Genomic DNA, 20305 nt, shown 5'->3' with positions numbered 1-20305 from the left:
CAACTCTCCAGGATAACCTGGTAGCATTTTACGACACTATAGGGTGCGTTATAGTGGTATTATTTCATGCTCATCTTTTAACTTGATAAGGATAAAATGCATGCTGAACAGTAGGGGGCAGTACAAAACCACTTGAGTCAGTCACTTGTATATTGATGAGTAGTGCTGTGATGTCAGACATTCTGCAAACTGCAGGCATGCATCTCCAAGAAGAATTGGCTCCCTCATTTTCAGTCATCTCAATTCAGCACGTTGATATCAATCATGACACAATAAAAGAAGATGTGCCTGTAAGGTTTCATTCTTTTATTGTTTTGTTAATGTTTGTGCAAGGATAAGAGTAAGAAAAATCTACAGACTAGACATGATAATATATCCTGTTCCTATCATACAATGTTATTTGTACAAGTATCCTGTAAGAGCATGTATATATTCACTCCAATGTACCTATTACACTTTAAAGATATATTGATCATCCTTATAAGACAGACAAATACCACCAATCGTAAACAAGTTCATCTAAACACCAACACAGCCTGGACTGACTGTGTGCAATCTAGACATTATGTAATCTTCAATGATATTGATGTGCTATATCATGTTTCTAGTACAACTTCATCCAAATGAAAACACAGGACCTACAAATGCAGCACAGTTCCCTGTAGTATTTAGAAGTGCATTAGAATTGAATTGAATTGTAGGAGAACGTTTTACTTTTTTGAGGTAACACAACTTATGTTTTCTTATAGAGAGCGGACTATGTAAGAACAGAATTATTTTATCTTCTTGTGTTAGTTATAGGGATGATATGTCTATAATGTACACTCAATTCTCAATGTGTCTGTAAAACTTCATCCCTCTAGAGCCAAGGAAAACCCCGTTTGGACTTTGAATGTGCCAAATATCAGAGTCCCAGTGGGTTAGCAGCAGTCCTGGTCCACTTCTGAGAAAATGTCACAAAGAGAGGCTCAGTTTAAGGATGCAATTGCTTTGTGCTGCTCCATTGCTACCAGTTAACCAGGCTAGTGGCCAGTCATGCTACCACTGATGGTAATCCTGGCCACCTACTGGCATGACTGCATTTGTGCTTTAGGTGCTGACATACCTAAGCTGAAACCACAGCGCTGACCTCTGGCTAGTTTTACAGGGACATTTGCATTGGACCTCCTTATTCTTCTTGTAGAAAAAATGTATTGGAGATTTTTTTTTTAATTAGTATATTTCCATGTAGATCAAGATATTTTGTGTAGAAGTTTTGTATAATTATAGCATTTTTTTAAAACTATTCCATTTGGTATGTTGGAAGAAAAATAAGGTAATCCCGCTGAAAGTTGGTACTGTCTAGGTGTTGCTTTTATCCCTTAATCCTCAGTAATCATGGGATGGTGTTGTAGGTGGAATGAGCTGTATGTGAGTAGGTGGAATGAGGTGAAAACTGAAGCAGACTGCTGTCTGCTACAACTGCACCAGTCACTGATGCCAAAATCAGTTTCTTTTTTTAAATGGAGGTCCAAAAACAGATGCAATTTCTTTATAGACGGCATCTAGTGGACACTAAAAAAACTGCAGCTTAATGTGGTCTTATAATTTAGCCATGGACTGTGTCTGAAATCACTCCCTGTTCGCATACTCACATCTCCTTAGATAAAAGACACTAATTGTTGTTTAATAGCAAACAATACATGTATCTCCCACAACCCACTGTTCTTTTTATTGATCACAAACAGGTGTAGAATCACATGACGGTTATTTATGAATCTAAAAATGTAATGTAACATTCCAATGTGGGATCATTTACAGAGAAAACTTGCATGCATTGCACACAAAATGTTTAGTTAAGTTCTGTTGTTGTTATTTTTTAAAAGGATACATTGATGTAAAGTGTCCCACTCAGAATTCAGACACTTAATTCAAATGGCAGAGAGCTAATATAGTATCCTATACTGTATAGTAGATATAGTGGGTGATTTTGTACACAGTCATGGTATTTAAATCTTAAACTCGCTGTAATGTGCTTTCCATGTGGACTCTCCAAAGAATTTCCGTGGTATAGCTGAGGACTTATACTTTTATATTTTACATTAACCACCAGCAACTAGACTGGATGTCTATGGGACCAGTTGTAAAATATAGTTTTTTCTTATTGACCATTAAACCAGATATAAATCCTTAGTTCTCTTCATTTTTGTAAACAACATGATGAGAATTTCCATTGTAGGATTTCAGTCAGAATTATTTTCCAGTGCATCCCTTATTTCCAGCATGTCTCATTGTATACAATTATTTTTTTCATACATTTAAATCCCATTCATGTATAATATTGCAAAAGAGCACATCGACATGTCCACCAACAAGCTTTCAGACGCCAGCCATAGCTGTCGTACACTGTACAAGATTACTGGTAAATATTCAGCATACAGACCAGGTGTCAAATCACTCAGTTAACAGCAATGTTCTTCCACCACTTGACTTGTGTCTGACTGGAGCTACATGTTACCTTGTTTGTCTGAGGAGGAGGAGGAGGTGGATGGAGAAGGGGAGGGAGGTTTGGGAAAGATCCTGTCAGTCGGTGTGATGCCTGGGCTGCCTAGACCAGAGGAACTAGAGCTGCTGGAGCGGGGTGGTACCTGACCCTGTCCAATCACAGGAGCTGGCCGGACGGGTCTGACAGGTGGGGGTCTTAGAGGTGCGTTTGGTCTGCGTGCTGACAGAGCAGGTTTAAAAGTGGTCATGGTCTCAGAGGAGGAGCTACTGCTGCTGCGTCTCTGGACTGCATCTGGGTCTCTGATCACCATGGTATGCAGAGGGCTGCCAGGCGGGTCCTGGCCTCCACTGGGGTGTTTGAGGGGCTCCAGTGTGTCCAAAACAACATCAGGGGCATGCTTAGCTACATTCTGTCGCTCCAGCTCACGCAATTCATGAAGAGCTGTGTTCATTGTTTTCTCGATGTCCTATAAATATAATCAGAAGGAAAAATTAATATTTATATTGTTAAATTAAATTCAAACAATTTAGTCAATGAAAAGCAAGGACATGGTTCCACTTAGGATGTTCAAGTTTATTCAGAATCAACACTCACCTCAGCTAGAGCCTCAGCCTCCAGAGTTTTGTGATCTCCTAAACTTGCATGCCGAGTGGTGCTGGGTGAGGATCGCTGAGAGTGGCTTTCGATGAAGGCCTTTCTGTCCGGGTGGTTGATGCAGCCGGCACTGCCAAATGTGGTGAGACGGCGTTTCTCGGGGCTGTCCGTCGGACCCCTGCTAACTGATATTTTGTGTGGGCTGCAGGGCCGAGGCATAACTCTGGGGGGCAGGTCTGCAGCTCTGCTGGGGCTGTGACTGTCAGTGTTGTTCCTGTGGCGAGGGCCTACAGCTCCATCTGATCGCACCCTCACCCTAAGAGAAATCACAGTTTTATGTTAGTACTTGACTCCAGAAACTAGCTTGGAAATTTTAAGTGCAAAGATGAAATGTATTTATTGAGATTATTACTAAAGAAATTTAAGAGAGTAAATGAAACCCCACCTTCCCAATGCTACTCTAAACCGGTGCTCAGGTGTGTTTTCGCCAGGAGACTGGTGCTCGTTTCTAGATCCAGCTCTTTCGTCGTGGTGTGGTCCACTGCTGGCTGTGCTATCACTCCTCTGTGTGCTATCTGAGAATGCATCATCCCTGATACAGACAAACAGAAGAGACTGGTTTCCATTATCAGCTTCTGTCCTCAGGAAATGTTCATATTGGCTTTTAATTTGAAAGATCGACCTTTTGTAAAAGTTTAATCTGACAGCACACACAAGGATACTTGACTACAAAAACAATTATGTCATAAGCATTATTTTTCAGACAAAATAAATAAATTATCTGTCCCTGGAATACAATATACAATACTTTTCAGAAATAACCTTCGTGCTAACCTATGGTCAAAATGTGTTTTACTCACATGTCTTGAACCACAATGTACTGATGTGGAATCAGCCCATCAACGCCATTATGTCGACCCTCCCACCAGTCCTCAGAGGCTCGCAGGTACAGCAAGAGAGAGGCTCCTTTCTTAAAGGAAAGCTCTCGAGGACTCCGGCCGACATAGTCGAACTTGGCTATGGCCTCGATCTGCTCCAACTCTGTGACACACAAAATACTTCATACAATCGGGGAGAAAAATGTAACTAAGCCTCCGATTATTTCAGTTCTTACAGGTGCAGCAGCAGTCTGTTTCTGGTGACTCACCTTCATCGCTAGTGTTGGGTCCTGTACCGTTGTCTACCTCATCAAGAGCTCCTGGCTCACTGTGGGGGCTTTCACTGCACGGAAAAGAACACACAGACAGTCAGGCACACTAAACAGACATTCCTTCTTTCAACAATTTTTACGAGTTCTGCTGAATAATAAATGTTTCACGTCATTTTGAATAGGTAAAATATATTTATGTCAGTCTATATTTTACTTTATATTGTTAGTGTTGCTTGTCTTATATCTTTGTTTATCTCTTTAGGTGAGGTTTGGAGACAAGCCCACAGTGGGTTTCTAACTCACCTGCACATGAAATTTATCTTTTTCAACTATTTTCTCTGTCTGACTTTCTTTTCTTTTTTTTCAACAATGTGCCAATAAACTAAAACTAAACTAAATAAACGGTCATTTAAATGAATAAATATTTGTTTTGTATTTTCAGTTGTTAGTAGAAAAAAAATCTAAACGTAATCTCAAAAGCAAAAACAGAAAATGGAAACTTAACCTGCAAAGAGAAATGTGAGATTCTGAGCTGGATTTTGATTCAAAATAATAAAGTTATAAATGTCAAAAACAATATCATAAAATCAAACGAACATGAACATATTTATTTTGCTTGACTTATTAGTAGAAAAGGTATAATTTGGTATAATTTGTCTGCTGCTTAGATGTCACTCTAACTATAATAAAGTTCTACATTACCTTTAAATCATTCTGGCTCTGTGCTCAATGTAAGAGAAACTGAATAGTCTCTGAGTCTTTAAATAAGAGTGAAGATACTAACCAGTACTCCTCCCCACCAGCCATGCACTTTTCATACACAGGTCCCTCTAACTCTCGCAGGGCCGGGAAGATGAGCTCATGGTGGATGATAACAGTCTTGATGACCTCATTAACATGCGCCTGACAGGACACAGGGTCCTGGTCATCTGGTATCGGCATCAGTGTGGGACCAAAGCATATAGCCAGGTTGTAAGGGTCCATCATGTTCTCATCACTGTACTGAGAGAGACTAGAGAGACAGAGGAAATTAGTGACACTATTTAAGTATCAATCATGTGAAAGTTGGCAGGAGAGGACGTACTGATTTAAAAATGCAAACAGGTATCTCATAACGATGATCACAGGCCGCTGAAGAGTCACAACGATCTGCTGGAGGTGATGAGCTCTTTCTGCACCAGAGTCAAGCTCTGAAATAAGATTGAAAAAAAAATAAAAACAGGAAATGACAAAAAAATAGTAGTTAAACTTGGATTTCGAGCGCTTTTCCAGGAATGTGACTCACTGGTTGTGGATATGAGGTCGAGGAAACGCTCTTTAGGGAACAGCGCGTTTTCCAGACCCCTGAAGTAGAGCTTAAGAACACCAGCCACAGAGTTGATGTCATGATCGCTCTGATCATCCACGAGTGGATCCTCTCCTGCAGACATATCAGACATTTAATCCACTTATTAATCTCTCACTACTTGCTGTGTTCATGTAAGATGTGACTATTTCACATGTAGTTTAAGGTTGGACTTAATATAAACATTAAAAGTGCTTCATTTATTATTAATTCAAGATGCTAATGTTATGTATTATGCAGCTAAACCGGTTTACATGACCATTACAGGGTAACATGTTTCACACAGGCTCTTATTCTGGCATTTGAGGTGGACAAAATGCAATTTAAAATCAATCAAGAGAAGAAGGCCAATAGCTGTGGGACTGACCTCTTTCAAATGCATTCTTAATGTCGTTGACTTCGACATGGGAGCCTGGAACTCGAAATATACCTTGCTGCTGAAGACCTGCGGATAGAAAAGGGAGTGTTAAAAAGGGAACAGTACGAACGTCCTTTAAATGATATATTTGTAAATTAGCAGAATAACAATAGTAACTACTTTTCACTGAGTTTACACCCAGCACTACAGTTAGAAAGTAAAATCAGAAAAAACAAACAGAAAATCTAAATAACAAATTTCCATTGTGGTCAAATTGTCATGTGGGTTTGTACTGTAAATATGTGACAAAAAAGGTCAAAAATAAATGATGTGAATTGGATTTCAATTACTCCACGCTAACGGTAGTAAAGAATGAATGGAGGAAGGTAATATACTATCAAGGCTTTTCCTTACTAGAGGATGTTTTTGGACTAATTGGTCAAAGAACTTGGCTGACATTTTCTGTGATTTGTGTTTATCATTTCTGAATAAAATGATATTCCCACCTGACTTCCCTATAATAATTGCATTAATAAGCACTTTATTGACTGAGTTTATTTTAACATGAAAGTATTCTGCAAAACAATTTGACAGACTTTGTCAGCTAGTTTAGCAAAGTAAAATAATTGCTTCGGTTTGGGCTCTTTTTGACCAGATATAATATAACAACTTTGGAGGATCTGGAACTAAACCAGGAGCTAAAATATATTTTTTGCACTTTCCTGACTATTGTTTTTACCATATCTAAGTACCATTAAGATTTATGTTTTGCAAAAAGATAAAAATAAAACACCAGGTAGACATGCTATACATTAGCTTACACCAACACAAAGTCATCATAATGCATTATCCCTCTTTCCTAATATTGAAACAAGTGGTGATACACTAATTCTGTACAATTGTATCAGCTGGGCCAGTTGTATCAGCAGCCTTTTGTGTGTTTGTAATAATGGACAAGGACGTCCAGCACTGCAAATTCTACCCCAGTACTTCCTGAAGCTTCAGAAAGAGTTAACTCAAAGGTGTCGACCTTGGCACCAGGAACTATGGCATAAAACATGATCAATACATTTTTTAATACAGTCTTTTAATACAATTCACAGACTCAGAAATCTGCAGATTAACACTCAGTGACATCATATTATGATCCCGTGACACAACTTTGGGAGTCAATTATCTTCATAACATCAATGTAAGCTTGTGGAGCCTGAGTATCATAAAGAAAAGGTTCAAGTGCTCAGAGTAATTTTACAGAGAGAGATATGAACACTACAGAAAACCTACCGTACAGATTGATGTAGCGAACGCAGCTCTCAACAACCACTGGTATGGGCTGCCCTGAGTCCTACCAGAGGGATTAAAATAATTGTCATGAGAGAAAAAAATAAAAAACACAACCAGAAAAGATAAAAAAATAAATAGTCATTCCAACAAAGGGGCATTAACACCAGAAGCTTAAAGACGAAGCATTAACTTAACAGAGTGATGAAAAAATTTATCTTTTAAGGATTTTAAAAATAAATGCATATCTAAAAAAATAAGCAGTGTTGCCATTTGCATCATCTGATATTATATTTACACAGGAATGCCAACAGGACAGATGCACAGAAATGATGTTAAGCACACTGAACGCAATGATCCCACCCTACTATTAGACAGAGTACCTGACTCCTGGCTCGGACATTCCTTCTTCCCCTGGGCAGAGAGCGGTAAGGCACGGAGACAGAAGAAGAGAGGCAACAACAACCACAACAGGTTAGTGAGAGAGACAGATCATACAGGGGGAGAAAAAGAGGAGGCCTGGACTGAGAAAAGAGCCAAAGCATCAGTGCCTTATGGAGTGCGAGACATGAGGACACAGCTCTGCGGGGAACTGCGTGGGAGTGAGGGAGGGCGCTATCTGAGAAAATGGGGATGGGGGGGGGGGGGGGGGCTGCAAAAAGTGTTGTGTTTTTTTTTCAGCACGCAAGGACTGTCTAAGGAAAATGTCTGGTTTATATGACTGCAACCAAACAAATTATATCATAATTGATTAATCCTGCCATAGTTCTCTATTTATTGATTTAATCATGACTTCTGTTAAATGTGAGAATACAGTAAGAATTGCCAACAATCAAGTCCAAAGATGCAGTTAATACTGATAAAAAAAAAAGTAAGAAACTGAAGTTATATTTCAGGCAAAACTTTCCTCTTTTCAATCATAAAAGGCTGAAACTTAAACTTTTCCTATATGCAGACTTAAAGATGTAAGCTAAACTGAATCCTGATGTGCTCATGCACACTCCTGCATTAAAGTGGACGGGACCATGTGTTTATTTGCCTAGCTAACATTACTGGTGCATCGCCAACTGACACACACAAATCCAAATTAATTCAGTGTCTGGAGACAAGGACTCAGGATAAAAAAAGGGCTAAAAGCACACCCTGCACCATTGCATTGCTCACTAAATCAAAACATCCCCACCCAGAACATGTTTGATTGTCTTTTCACCTGACCCTGTCTTTCCCAAATTTGCAAGACTGTAAAGACGAGGCAGTGAGCAAGAGGAAAGTCAGTGCGTGAGTGAGCCAACATTTGGATATAAGAGTGGGCAAAGGCAAAAGGACCCCCAAAGGACCGCTAGCGAGACAGCTGAGCTCATGGAGAGACAAAGAGCACAGATGGGCTAATACCTGAATGAAGGCCTCCATATTGCCGTTAAACAGCTTACGGTTAAAAACGGAGCGAGGTCTAGACTTCCGCATTCTCTGGGGTTTAGGGGGAAGAGTGGGGGGCCTGGGGAGATGGTGGGGGGTTAAATAGTTGGTACATGGTATAGGTCAACAACAATATCCTTGGTATAAACACATATCACAATAGAGATTGTTTTAAAATGTAGGTGATGCCATTTCTTTCACACAGTAATCTGCACCTCATAACATTATAATAAAAAGTTAAAGGAATAGTTTGAAATGTTGGGAAAAAATTACTAATTTTTAAAAAGATCATGCCATTTTCAAGACTGGAAGGTAAACATTAAGATAAAACTCACAGTCAAATAGTTAAGCTAAGCTTACCTTAGCTTATTTTAGCGCAAATACTGGGATTGGAGAACAGCTGGCCTCCTGGCTCATTTCAAAAATTGTTTGTTTGATCATGTGTTATAGCAAACAGCTGAAAATAAATTGGGGTTTTGCTTGCTACTACAGCTAGCTGTCTTGCTTATATTTCAGTGATGTGCTAACCCAAGCTAACACTGAGCGGAAGATACATATTTGGCATAAAAACATTAGATAAAAGGGTAGAGATGGATGGAAACAGCTAGCCTCTCACAAAATTAGCTCTTTCTTATTTAAAACTACTACAGTACAACTGTGTTTTTACTACTAACTTTAAGCTAGCTGTGTCCCTTTGTTTGTGATCCTTATGCTAACTTAGGCTAACATTAAGTAAATCGTGCATCAATGTTTAGTGTAAAGTCATTTGAGTGGTATCAATTTTCTGATCAAACTTCCTACAAGACAGTGAATACACATATTATCCTACATGACATGACTACTTAACGCTATACAGCAATACTGTAGGCCGAAATGTATCAATATTAGTGACAATGACTACAAGGAAATATCACACACAGATATAAAATGTAGTATAGATCAAACTGAGGTAAAAGTCAAACTTGTATGCAACCAGTCATGATACTGCCTTGTCAACATCTGTTAATTTTCTAAAACTGTTCATAAATAGAACATCAGCAGGACATTATCTCTCTGACATGACATGTCTTAATGTAAACATATTTTTTTAACGATCCAATAACTCTGAGCTCCTCCTTCTCTAATTAAAATCAAACCCTTTGTTCAACAAACAAGAGGGGAAGTTGAGACTTTTCCCAAACTGTGATCTCATTCCTGCCACATCCAGGGACACAGGAAGGATTTTACACATCATTGCCTACTTTATTCGTCTTCTTGTCTTGGATATCTTACCTTGTTGTTCCATATTCAGCCCTCTCCCCTAAAAGGAAAAAATAGTAGAAAAAACAGGGTAAATTAGTATACACCAGTTTTACAATGACAGAAGTTTGCTGTACGCTTGAGTGCTGGCTGACTATACGAGGCTGGCAGATGGAGACGGAAAGGGGTGTTATGAGAAAAAAGGGCATCTATTCAGCCCGGCTCAATGGGGTGAGCGCCATGGCTGCATTTGAGTCATGGCCAGGCAGCGGTCATTCAGCGGTCGCCCTAGAAACAGCACAGGAGCCACAGAAGGGGATGGCCTGTCTGCTCGCTGTGCAGAGGGAAAGTGTATCCAGGGGCAACAAGAGCATGAGGTTGTGGGAGCTGATTTGGGAGTGATGATTTCGTGATAACTGCACCACAAATGCACACACACATGCATCCCACTGTACAGCAAACAAACGAAGGCTTCACTTTGATCAGTCAATCAGAAACATTTGTTCAAGGGTCACTTCATGTGTAAAGCAGCTTCCAGCACAATCCTGCTTTATGTCGGACACACATCATTTCAACCCTGCAAGGCCCTCGAATGAGTCTGAATTTGGAAAAACAGTGTGCTTTATACTTCAAGCACAGAACTTCTATCTTTTTTATTTCAGAAATAGTCACCCTGTTAAATGAATGTCCATTTTAGGATAAGTCAATTACGTGTTATATTTCCATTAGTAAAGATGAAGCTCTAAACCAATTTAGATTCATGATGTGGTTTCAATCTTCTGTGAACTCTGTTATTTGCAGCTCGAGCTGAAAAAAGCTCAAATGCGTCTTTTTTTAGAATTGTTTGATCTTCTTTTTCTTAAAGCAAAGCTCACCATTGGCTATAATTGCTATACTTGTATATCCACATAAGATTTTGAAAAATGATGTAACCCTTGGACAAGTGACTTAATAATATACACCCTTATCGTCACTGTAAGTATATATGTGTATGTAAGCAAGAAAACATGACCATATTTAGGTCTATATAGAGATATATATTTAGAGAATGTGAAAGATAGACCAACTATTGGCAGCACTATTCATCTCACAGGTCTTACCTTCTCCTAGTGTCTGCTTCAGAAGGTCATGCTTGGCCTGCAGTTTGACAATGAGGTTGCTGCCATTTAAGTACTCCTTGTATTTCTGAGGAGGGAACAGTTAAGCAGACAAAAGTGAACAGGATTAATTTGATAAGAGTGATGGTAGAGTATGACACAGTGACACCCTCCATGCACCAGTGCCTTAACGAATCATTGTCTGACAACTCACAGTGAAGTAGAAGCCCTCGGTCTCATGCTGATTGGCTCGTCTCTTACTGATGTTGGCCTTGCTCATGTAGGAGTCAGAGGAGGCTGATTTGACCGACTCTGTGGATTGGCTGTGCTGGAAAGCCTCTGACACATCAAAGTCTTCCACTGTGAGCATGTCCTGAAGGGTCTGCATGGTAGCATCAAGAGTCTTCCTCACCTGACACAGACAATACATGAATACAATTTAAACATCCTATCTTGATCATCACAATCCTGTTTAGCATTTTGTAAATAAAGTGTTATTGAATCTGTAATAATTAGATAAGATGCTCTCATAAATGCAATTTATTATGCTGTCTTTATACCCGGTGTGCATCTTTACAGTGTCACAAACAAGCTGTATGGTGTAAACAAACCAGCACAGTCTAAGATGAAACCTCTGCAGGCCATTTTCACAGCACTTTGACTGACACAATGTAAACAGCAGAGTAATTAGCATGCTAGCATGCTAGCATGAAGCATCGTGACATGAAAGATTAACTATGTTCCTTCCATGTGAGGTAGAAAGGGAGGCGGTGTGCAGATCCATATTCATGACAGACAGGCACTGGCACACACGCACGCACACCCTGGTGACCTTTAAATAGGTCTCTGTGAGTCTCAGTGGCCTTCGTGACTCTGCATGCAGTGACGGCCCCCAGTGGAGGCAGTAGACTGGATGAGAGTCAACCATACAGGTCAGCGTCAGATAGGAGAGGAGTATAAATGCAAGGTGACAGTTCTTAGGCTGGCTGTTCTGCATTAGAGTGACAGAAGTAATAGCTGGTTGCAAATCCCAGTTTAAAATGTATCAAACGTGCCTTTAGTTTAATGATTGTTAAACTGAAGGATTAATAATCTTAATGATGGAACACATCTGCCACTTACAGGGATGCCTCTCTCTGAGTTAACTGTCTTTGAGTCTCATATTTCTGAAAGGAAGAGTTTGACACTTTTGTAAGAATATTCTTTTTTATGTTTCAGTAAAAATCACTACTCAGACATGTTTAAATCTTGTTGGTCTCAATTAATTAATCCATCCATACAAGGTCAGGTTTTGTTCAAGCTTCTGTGAGGAACTTTTAGTTCCTTTATACTTATTTCTTCAACAATCAAAGGTTGCACCCATTGATAATCTTTGTTGCTGTTAAGCACATTACACCGAGTCCGAGGCATAAATCTAACAATATAGAAACAATCAATCTTGTTGCAGATGATCCTCTTTGCCCTAGGAGGTCATATAGAGACATGAGTATTAAGTTCTGTCTCATAACCAGTAAATAAATGACAAGTCTTACAGGCAGTTATGGGGAATCATTTGTGCATTAATGTGTTTAAAGGTTGATGGAAGGTGGTGTCCGTCTGCTGTTTCTAGTATTTATGTATCTCTAAACTTAAAGACTTAAAGCTTCATGTTTACTACACAGACATGAGAGTTTTATTAAAGCACAAAACTTCTATAACAGAGGGGTTTTTTTTGGTCATAAAAGATCAAACGTGCAAAACATTTTAAAAGACCTCAGTGGAAATAAACTTTATTGAGACAAGAAATTGTGCAGTTTTAAGACATTTTCTTGTTCTTCTAAATTGGTCACATTTGATCGACAGATTGAATTAAAGACAATCATTCCCTGCCTCAGCTTTTTGTAATGAACACATTACAGCATTTTCATGATTTACAGGCACATCATGCAACTCAGAAAGAAACAAGGATTGCGTTTTCACCAGCATTTTCAAGCTTTGACAATCGTTAATCCATTTTCAACTAACAATACCCAAGATGATATAATGACCCAGTAGCTATACCTAATGAGTTTTGTATCTCAATCAGAGTGTATTTAGCCATATGTCCTTTTCTGACTCAGCAGAACAGAAATGTGCATAGCACACTTGGCGAGAGTTAGAGATGCAGCACTGACACCGGCTACCTTCACCCCTCTGAGACATATGTGTACTCTCACCTCTTCATTCTCTATCTTCAGCGTGGCCAGGCGAGACTGCAGCTGGTGATGCCGCATTAAGAGCTCTGTCTGGACAGGCTGCTGTGCACTCACCTGACACACCTGGGATTAAGAAACAAAGGACCGGAGGATGTATCATTCACAGAAAACATGACTGGTTACAGAACAAACATTATTAAAAAATGACTCTTAGCTCTTCTCTCTAGAGACTCACCTCATCCCCCATGTGTTGCTGATAGTCGAAGCGAGCTGGAGGACAGAAGATCTGGCAGTGCATGTCCATAAACTTCAGCTTGTCTCCTCTGATGTCCATGGCATCTACTGCTCCCTCCAGCAAGTCCAGGCCCTCGTGGCGAGAAGTCTCCAGACTGTACTCTGCAGACAGGTAGGTTCTCAAGGTGCGAGCCATGCTTGCATGAAAACCTAAGTCACAACACTGGGTAGAAAAATTACAACAATAATATTAAAGCTAAGCAAAGGCAAATAGCTATCAAAAAAAGCCTTGAGACTAGATAGTAGTTGGCTTTGACAGTAACAACTTACATCTATCATGTCTGAGACATCGTGGATGTAGTATTTGGCCACCAGGGCGTTGGTGGCTGCCAGATTGAGAAGATAGTCGTTGCGGGCTTTAGTGCATTTCAGCTTGTTTTCAGAGTACTTGGCTTGTCTCTAGGGAGAAAGAGGAAGAGAGAGAGCCATCACACAGGATGTCAAATGGATTCTTAAAGTACTCAAAGATTGCATTATTACATCTATTTGAGTTATATCTAATAGGATATGTCAGTATACGTTGTACTCAGTACCATACGTATTTCCTGTGTCATTTGAGAAAGTGGCAAGTGGTGAAATCCAAGAACATCACAACAGATGCATTTTCAGATCATTTGTACAAGAGTGTAGACACAAAAATATACAGCACTCATGTTTAAAACCAGTCCACCCAAACACACCTTCTCCTTCATTTTCTCCATCTTCTTGACGGAGCTCCGTCGCTGTGGACGTTCATCCAGACCGTACCGCAGAAGGCTCGAGCTGATGTCATTGGCTTTTCCGATGTGCTTCTCTTCCTGTTTCTCTGCCTCCTTCAGCTTGCTCTCGGCACTCAGGCTCTCGGTGTGGTACATGTGGTAAGTCTTCATCACCTGTAACGACACACACCCCATGTCAAACAACTGATTCACTCACAAACAGGAGCATGGTCAAACTAGACTTTCTTTGATCAAAAGGGAATTTACAAACCGAGATGGAGTAAATGGGCACAGAAATATAGAAATAGAATGCAACGAACAAGCAATGGTGGAAACAATTTCCTGTACTGAGTTCTTAAATGTGAGAACATTATGAACAGCAACAGGTTGACAAGGAAGTAGCACAAAAGAGGAATGTGACAAGAGGAAGGTTAAAAAAGGTTAAAAAAGCATGAAATAGGATATAGATTAAAAAAATATTTTAATTAATTTCTTTCCAAAATGAGTCAGTCAAGGGACACTCTAAACATGTCTGACACACACAACTGTAAAATCACTTAAAGGAAGGGTTGGTAATTTATCGAAAACTAGCATGATTTTGAAAGTAGCATTCCCTTGGTGCTCCGTCTGCACCCATCCCCTCCCCTCTGTGCTCCCTCAAAAACCACGCCCCTCACTTACATGCACAAGCGCCATTGGTCCAGAAGCGGAGCTCAGCTCACGCTTTGAGTGTGGGCTCGTGCATGCATTGGGGTGGAGATCGAGCGGGGAGACAGGGAGGCATTGATTGGTTCATCAAATTGGTACCTCGTGGCAGACATCGGTCAAAGTTTTTGACTACTGCTACAAATGACAGATTTTCTTTGTTCCTTTTTCAGAGCACATGAGTTATTAATTTCTGTCAGGACCTAAATACAATTTCAACCAATGACCAACTCTAAGTACTATGTCCAACAAAACTCATTCACATGCATCAAAGACCCAGAAAATACAGAAAATGATCATGTCATTATTTAAAGTCAACATCAAATGATTCAGCGCTTAGTAGAAGAGGAGAATCCGGGAAAACTGTGTCTGACACCAAGATGGAACATCATAAAATAGCTTTACGTTGACATAGAGTACATTTTGAGGTCCTTAAATATCTCATGAGGATTGGTTTGGTATTGAGATGTGTAGTGGATCTGTGATGGTGTTTTACGAATAATCTTGGTTGAGGCTGAGGTTAAAAAGCATCTGTATAAGGGCACTAATAGCCAAGAGGTTGGTGCATGTGGCCCATGTACGGAGGCTACAGTCCTCCAAGCAGACAGCCAGGGTTCGACTCTGACCTGTGGCCCCTTTCCAGCATGTCATTCCCTCTCTCTCTCTTTCTCTACTCGATTGTGACTGTCCTATCTCTAAGATAAAGGCATAGAAGACCCAGAAATAAACCTTTGAGTATTTTTGAGTGACAAGAAGCAGAAAATCAATAAAAAAGGTAAAGTACATAAGATGTATAAAACCTAGCCAGTGTTCTCCTATCCTTAAAAACAAGTCATGATGCTTATTTATAAGGCTATAAATGTCCCACAGCCCCAAGTATATAACTCATATAAACTTATGTAATCCTAGACTATATTTATTTTCATTACACTCCCAAGCATTAGGGAGTGTAGCTTACTCATCGTGCTCATAGGAGTGTCACACAGCGTTTCCTAACAGAGCTGGTGGTGCGTCTGTCTGATGTGTCTGTTTGTTTGCCTTTACCAAAGAGCTGTTAGCGGGTTACAAATTAACCTGGAAATAAAAGGCATGCAGGCATTTGTTATTATTAGCAGGGTTTGCATTGCACTACATACAGTCTACACTCCCAGCTTTAAAGGATTTTTGAAACAGTTAATGTTTCCCGTTGTCAAAGAGATCACATGAGAATGTTTAACTAGTAACTGCATCAGCAGAGCGTTTAAACAACATCTGCTCCTCCATCTCTCACTCTCAAGTTCTGGTTTCCAAGCAACCCAGACTGAAGCGGACGTGCAGAGGACATTGGGATCGATCAGCAAGGGAGGATGGAGGCTACAATGTGACAGACTGCAACCTTCCCTACAACCCACAGTAACTACTTGATATCCTCAAAAAGACAGCCGGTGATCAATGGTTGATGAATCCAAGCTTAATTTTACATTTAACATATAACTGATAATACAAACAAACTTATTTCAGGTTCATTTAAGATGTAAACCTTTTGCTGGGAATTTGCAGCGTGGGAGCTTCAGACAGACATTTAATAATGCATGAAGAAGAGAGGGAGAAAAAAAATCAATATCCACAAAGTGCTGTATTATGTTTCATGTGAGAAAATTTCTCATGTGGTTTCTAGCATGTGACTTGTGCTGCTTCAGATCTTTTGTGTTTCTCTGCACATTTATTCATCCTGAAAATCCTTTAAGTATGTGAGTAGTTGTTAAGAATCATTGAAATTACAAGGCAATTAACAATTATGTGTTTGTTATTAGCGCATCTCTTTTATAAGCTCTTCATGTTTACAGTCAGATACCAAAATCCCTGGTGAAGTCATTTGCTACGTTCTGTAAAAGATCACTGAGCACTGAGCACCGTTCTGTTTTATACTCCATGTTCCTTAAAGACTATGGAATAGGAGCGTCTCATATTTCACAATCCATTTTGGTCAGTCAAATGATAAATGTGTTATAGGTATACATGTCCTAACCCAGTTTGAATTTTCCAATTTTCTTTGATTTATCACTTGCACTATCAACTCGATAACATTACGGATTAAATGCAGATGATTAATAGTGCAGCAAAATGTGAAATATCATTTATCAGTAAAAAGTTAATTAAAATATTGTATAAAGCAGACAAGGGGTGAACACTCAGTACCTTATTCCAATGTGTTTTAGACACTTATGGAAGATTTATCTTGCAGGAAATAATATACAATGGAGGCCCAATATAGTAACAAAAATAACAGTATGATCAACATAAATAATAAAATCAAACCTTCTGCAAAAACTATTTGAGTGGTGGTTGTGAAAGGATTTTTGAGCTCTGACAAACTACAGAAAAAAAGCCATTTACAACTACAGTGTCTCTCTCTGCTCTCATATTCTCATTTTTAGTCTGCTCAATATATACCCAATTTTAAAAGTAGATCAGTGTTAAAGTAGCAAATGGCTGCATCTATATGAACTGACCCTTTTTTGCAGAATAACTGTTGCCAACTATAACTCAGCAATAAGACTCAGAAGCAAACAGTGTGGTGTCTGTTGCACTGTGTCCCACACACTGCAGATGATAACTCTGCACAAGTTCATTTTCATCGACTAAACCGCGAGTCATCAGCTGTTTCATACCTTCACCAGCACACACACACATCATTCATGTGTGTTTAATGTCATGGCTGCACACATGTTTACCCATTCGTGTGTACAGTATGACATATGACAATAGAAAGAGTGAAAAGTGAAACCAACACACTGACAGATGTGTGTGATTAGATGTTACATTAGCTGCGAATACTCCAGCAGCTCGTGTTTGCTGTGAGCACAGAGAACCACTGCAGCACAGACTGCAGAGCCTGCTTGAAGCACAGCCAGGGGCAAGAACGCTCTCTCCTTCAACGGATTCACACAGGGAGGAGGAATGCTAATTTTTCTCCTCTCACAACCTCAGGAGAAGGAGGAAATGACCTGTTAGAGGGGGAGCTGCTGATAAGGCATATCTGCTGTGTGCAGTGTCAGGCCAGCTGCTTCACAGGTTACAGGTTTAGGGAGGAAAAGGTAGGGAAAGGATTGACGAGCAACAGGCAGCTAACATAAGAGAGAGGTAATAAAAGGCAGGCTGGTACAGACAAAAAGGAGAATGATCCTATTTTGGTTTACTTACAGTGTAGAGCTCATTTGTGACTTTCACTAACTCTTCATGCATCTGCACTCCGATGTCTTTGCTCTGAAAGAGAGAAAATGAGGGCTGTTTTAATGGACAGCAATTATTGCACATTAAAAAAACATTAGAATTCAGGTATTTAAACATCTACAGTAAGACTAATAGCTGGGTTATTTCATAGAAATTCCTCACCACACATGTCAAACTTAAGGGCTGTTTTCCAGTTATAATTTGAATCTGAGGGATGTGAGCAGACATTGAAATGCTGTCATTTCTCTACACCAGAAAAGATCTAACACAATGCCCAGAGTGCATGCGCAGACAAAAATAGAACAGCGGAGAAACTGCAGAACATTTCCCAAGGAGTTGTGTCACCATTTCAGCTCAGTTACAAGAGCTAAGAGTCTATGATGAATTGGACATGTCCCATGACAGGGGGCTTACAGCCCGAGAGGAGGAATGGGGCCAGTGGAGAGTGACTCGGGAAATCCTGTTGAGGGCATATGGAGCGACATTGAGCTCCACCAATCCTGGTTTTCTGCCACCTCTCAGGGCCCACTTGTCAAAACAGCAACCTTGCGTTTCACATGTGACAGGAATTAAACTTCAGCCCATTCAGTGCATTTAAACTTTGACTTAACAAATGCCAGAGTTGACTCATTTGCAGCCTCCACATATGTAATTCATTAGCAGAGAGAGAGAGAGAGAACTGCAGCTGAACCAGGATACAGCATAACAGGATTATTGTTTTGCCGAACTTCTGTCGCCAAATTCTTGCAGAGGGAGACAGTTTCTCTGCAGGCAGTTATTAGTTACTGTGTTTGTGCTGGCTGAAAGCCACCTTATTCTCATCACTGCTCCCATAGTGACAGTGCAGAGCCCCCTAGAGGGCACACGTTACCTCATATTCCTGCTGATGTCAAACTATACTCATGTAGGAAAACCGACAGATTTTTCAACACAGCCCCTAAACCTCAGGTACTCTGTTACCCTTCCACATACTGTACCTTACATTTAGCATACACCCTTTGAGATGTGAGAGAATAACCAAGAAAAAACAGGGTCACACAGAAGTACTCTAAGATATATCGACAAATTAAAAAAGGAGTTATTTCTAATTTCACTCTGCGAGTTACTAAATGACTCCCTGTTAATGTGAATTCAGTGTGAAATGATGTGAATGATGTTGTGTAAAGAGCATCAGAAGAAGGTTAGTGATCTGAATATGGGGAGGAAGCTGAGCACCGTGTTGAGAGAGCAAATACACGTGCTGAATGAGCTAGGTTAAAAATAGAAACAAAAATCTCCCTCAAACAATGTTGAGCTTTATTTAAGACACTTGGCACTCTAATAATAACCAGTCTACTGCGATGTGTCTAAATTGGTCAGAAATGTTGGCCATATTTCGTTTTTTAAAGCCTCACTGATGGGTAGGAATAATCTGCTTTGCACCATCATACTGTCATTTCTTTAAAGCAGGGGCAAAAAGAAGCAAGTTTAACCTTTGATGCAAACATCTGTGTTGTCATTCAAAATCAAAGGCCACCAAAAGAGACAAAGTAATTCTATTCAAAAAATTCCCCGTGTGACCATCAGTATGTCTTGACGCATATGTACATATTTTTACATATTTATGATGGTGGGGCGTCCAGTTCCCAGCATCAGTCATGCAATTTAAGCAAAAACCTTCTGTGACTGTGTGCATTAGTAACATGCCCTCAAACATTTAACTCATATTCTGACCTTTTTGAAAAGTCTGATGACATCCTCGCCCACATGTGCCAGGCGAACAATGACGTTGTTGTTGTAGAGGTCACTCAGAGTGGCGTGGTCTCTGCTCTCCCGCCTGGTCTGGTCCAGGACCAAATACCAGCAGTTCACAGTGGACAGGAGATTCTGGTCCTTTCTGAAACAGCCAAGGAAAGACTTTACAATGCAGGAAAAAAATGACTTTTTAATTTTCCAATAAATACAAAGCTGCCTACGTACATTAGAACAAGCATTGGCGTAGTAGTGCGGGGAAAAGTCGGACTGACTACCCAGTGCCCCAATAGAGGAAGTGTTCCTTAGTATTGATGCAATGGACATTAGCAACGGTGGGAATTATGCGTCTGACACTGGACATTTTTGGATTTGTGTGTTGGACATTGGAAACGTTGGGATATAGGTGTTGGACGTTAGCAATCTTTGGATTTGTACGTTGGAGATTAGCAATGTTGGGATATAAGTGTTGGACTAGACAAATGCTGGTCCAGTGCATAAATAAATCCCAACTCTGCCAATGTT

The 20305-nt window shown here is 40.0% G+C and overlaps 1 protein-coding gene across 2 annotated transcripts in view; it reads right to left on the bottom strand.

Annotated features, from left to right (window-relative positions):
* Positions 1 to 293: 293 nt before the first annotated feature.
* LOC132978005 (SLIT-ROBO Rho GTPase-activating protein 3-like) overlaps positions 294 to 20305 on the bottom strand; it is a 34986-nt gene continuing 14974 nt past the window's right edge. Inside the window, exons 3-22 of one of the 2 annotated variants that reach the window (XM_061042983.1) lie at positions 19763 to 19925; positions 18020 to 18082; positions 14114 to 14305; positions 13704 to 13832; positions 13375 to 13596; positions 13161 to 13262; positions 11180 to 11377; positions 10969 to 11053; positions 9902 to 9929; positions 8606 to 8708; positions 7217 to 7277; positions 5942 to 6019; positions 5515 to 5649; positions 5314 to 5419; positions 5014 to 5241; positions 4227 to 4300; positions 3940 to 4120; positions 3525 to 3671; positions 3080 to 3395; positions 294 to 2951 (exon numbers count right to left, since the gene is read on the bottom strand). In XM_061042983.1, the coding sequence (XP_060898966.1) occupies positions 2487 to 2951; positions 3080 to 3395; positions 3525 to 3671; positions 3940 to 4120; positions 4227 to 4300; positions 5014 to 5241; positions 5314 to 5419; positions 5515 to 5649; positions 5942 to 6019; positions 7217 to 7277; positions 8606 to 8708; positions 9902 to 9929; positions 10969 to 11053; positions 11180 to 11377; positions 13161 to 13262; positions 13375 to 13596; positions 13704 to 13832; positions 14114 to 14305; positions 18020 to 18082; positions 19763 to 19925 (3076 nt within the window). In that variant the 3' untranslated portion in view covers positions 294 to 2486. Of the gene's footprint in view, positions 2952 to 3079; positions 3396 to 3524; positions 3672 to 3939; positions 4121 to 4226; positions 4301 to 5013; positions 5242 to 5313; positions 5420 to 5514; positions 5650 to 5941; positions 6020 to 7216; positions 7278 to 7596; positions 7628 to 8605; positions 8709 to 9901; positions 9930 to 10968; positions 11054 to 11179; positions 11378 to 13160; positions 13263 to 13374; positions 13597 to 13703; positions 13833 to 14113; positions 14306 to 18019; positions 18083 to 19762; positions 19926 to 20305 lie in introns of both variants that reach the window. The other variant, XM_061042984.1, reaches the window with a different exon arrangement.

Source organism: Labrus mixtus, chromosome 7, assembly GCF_963584025.1.
Source record: "Labrus mixtus chromosome 7, fLabMix1.1, whole genome shotgun sequence".
NCBI lineage: Eukaryota > Metazoa > Chordata > Actinopteri > Labriformes > Labridae > Labrus > Labrus mixtus.
The sequence above is the reverse complement of the archived record's forward strand: the minus strand, read 5'-3'. Positions and strand labels throughout refer to the sequence as shown.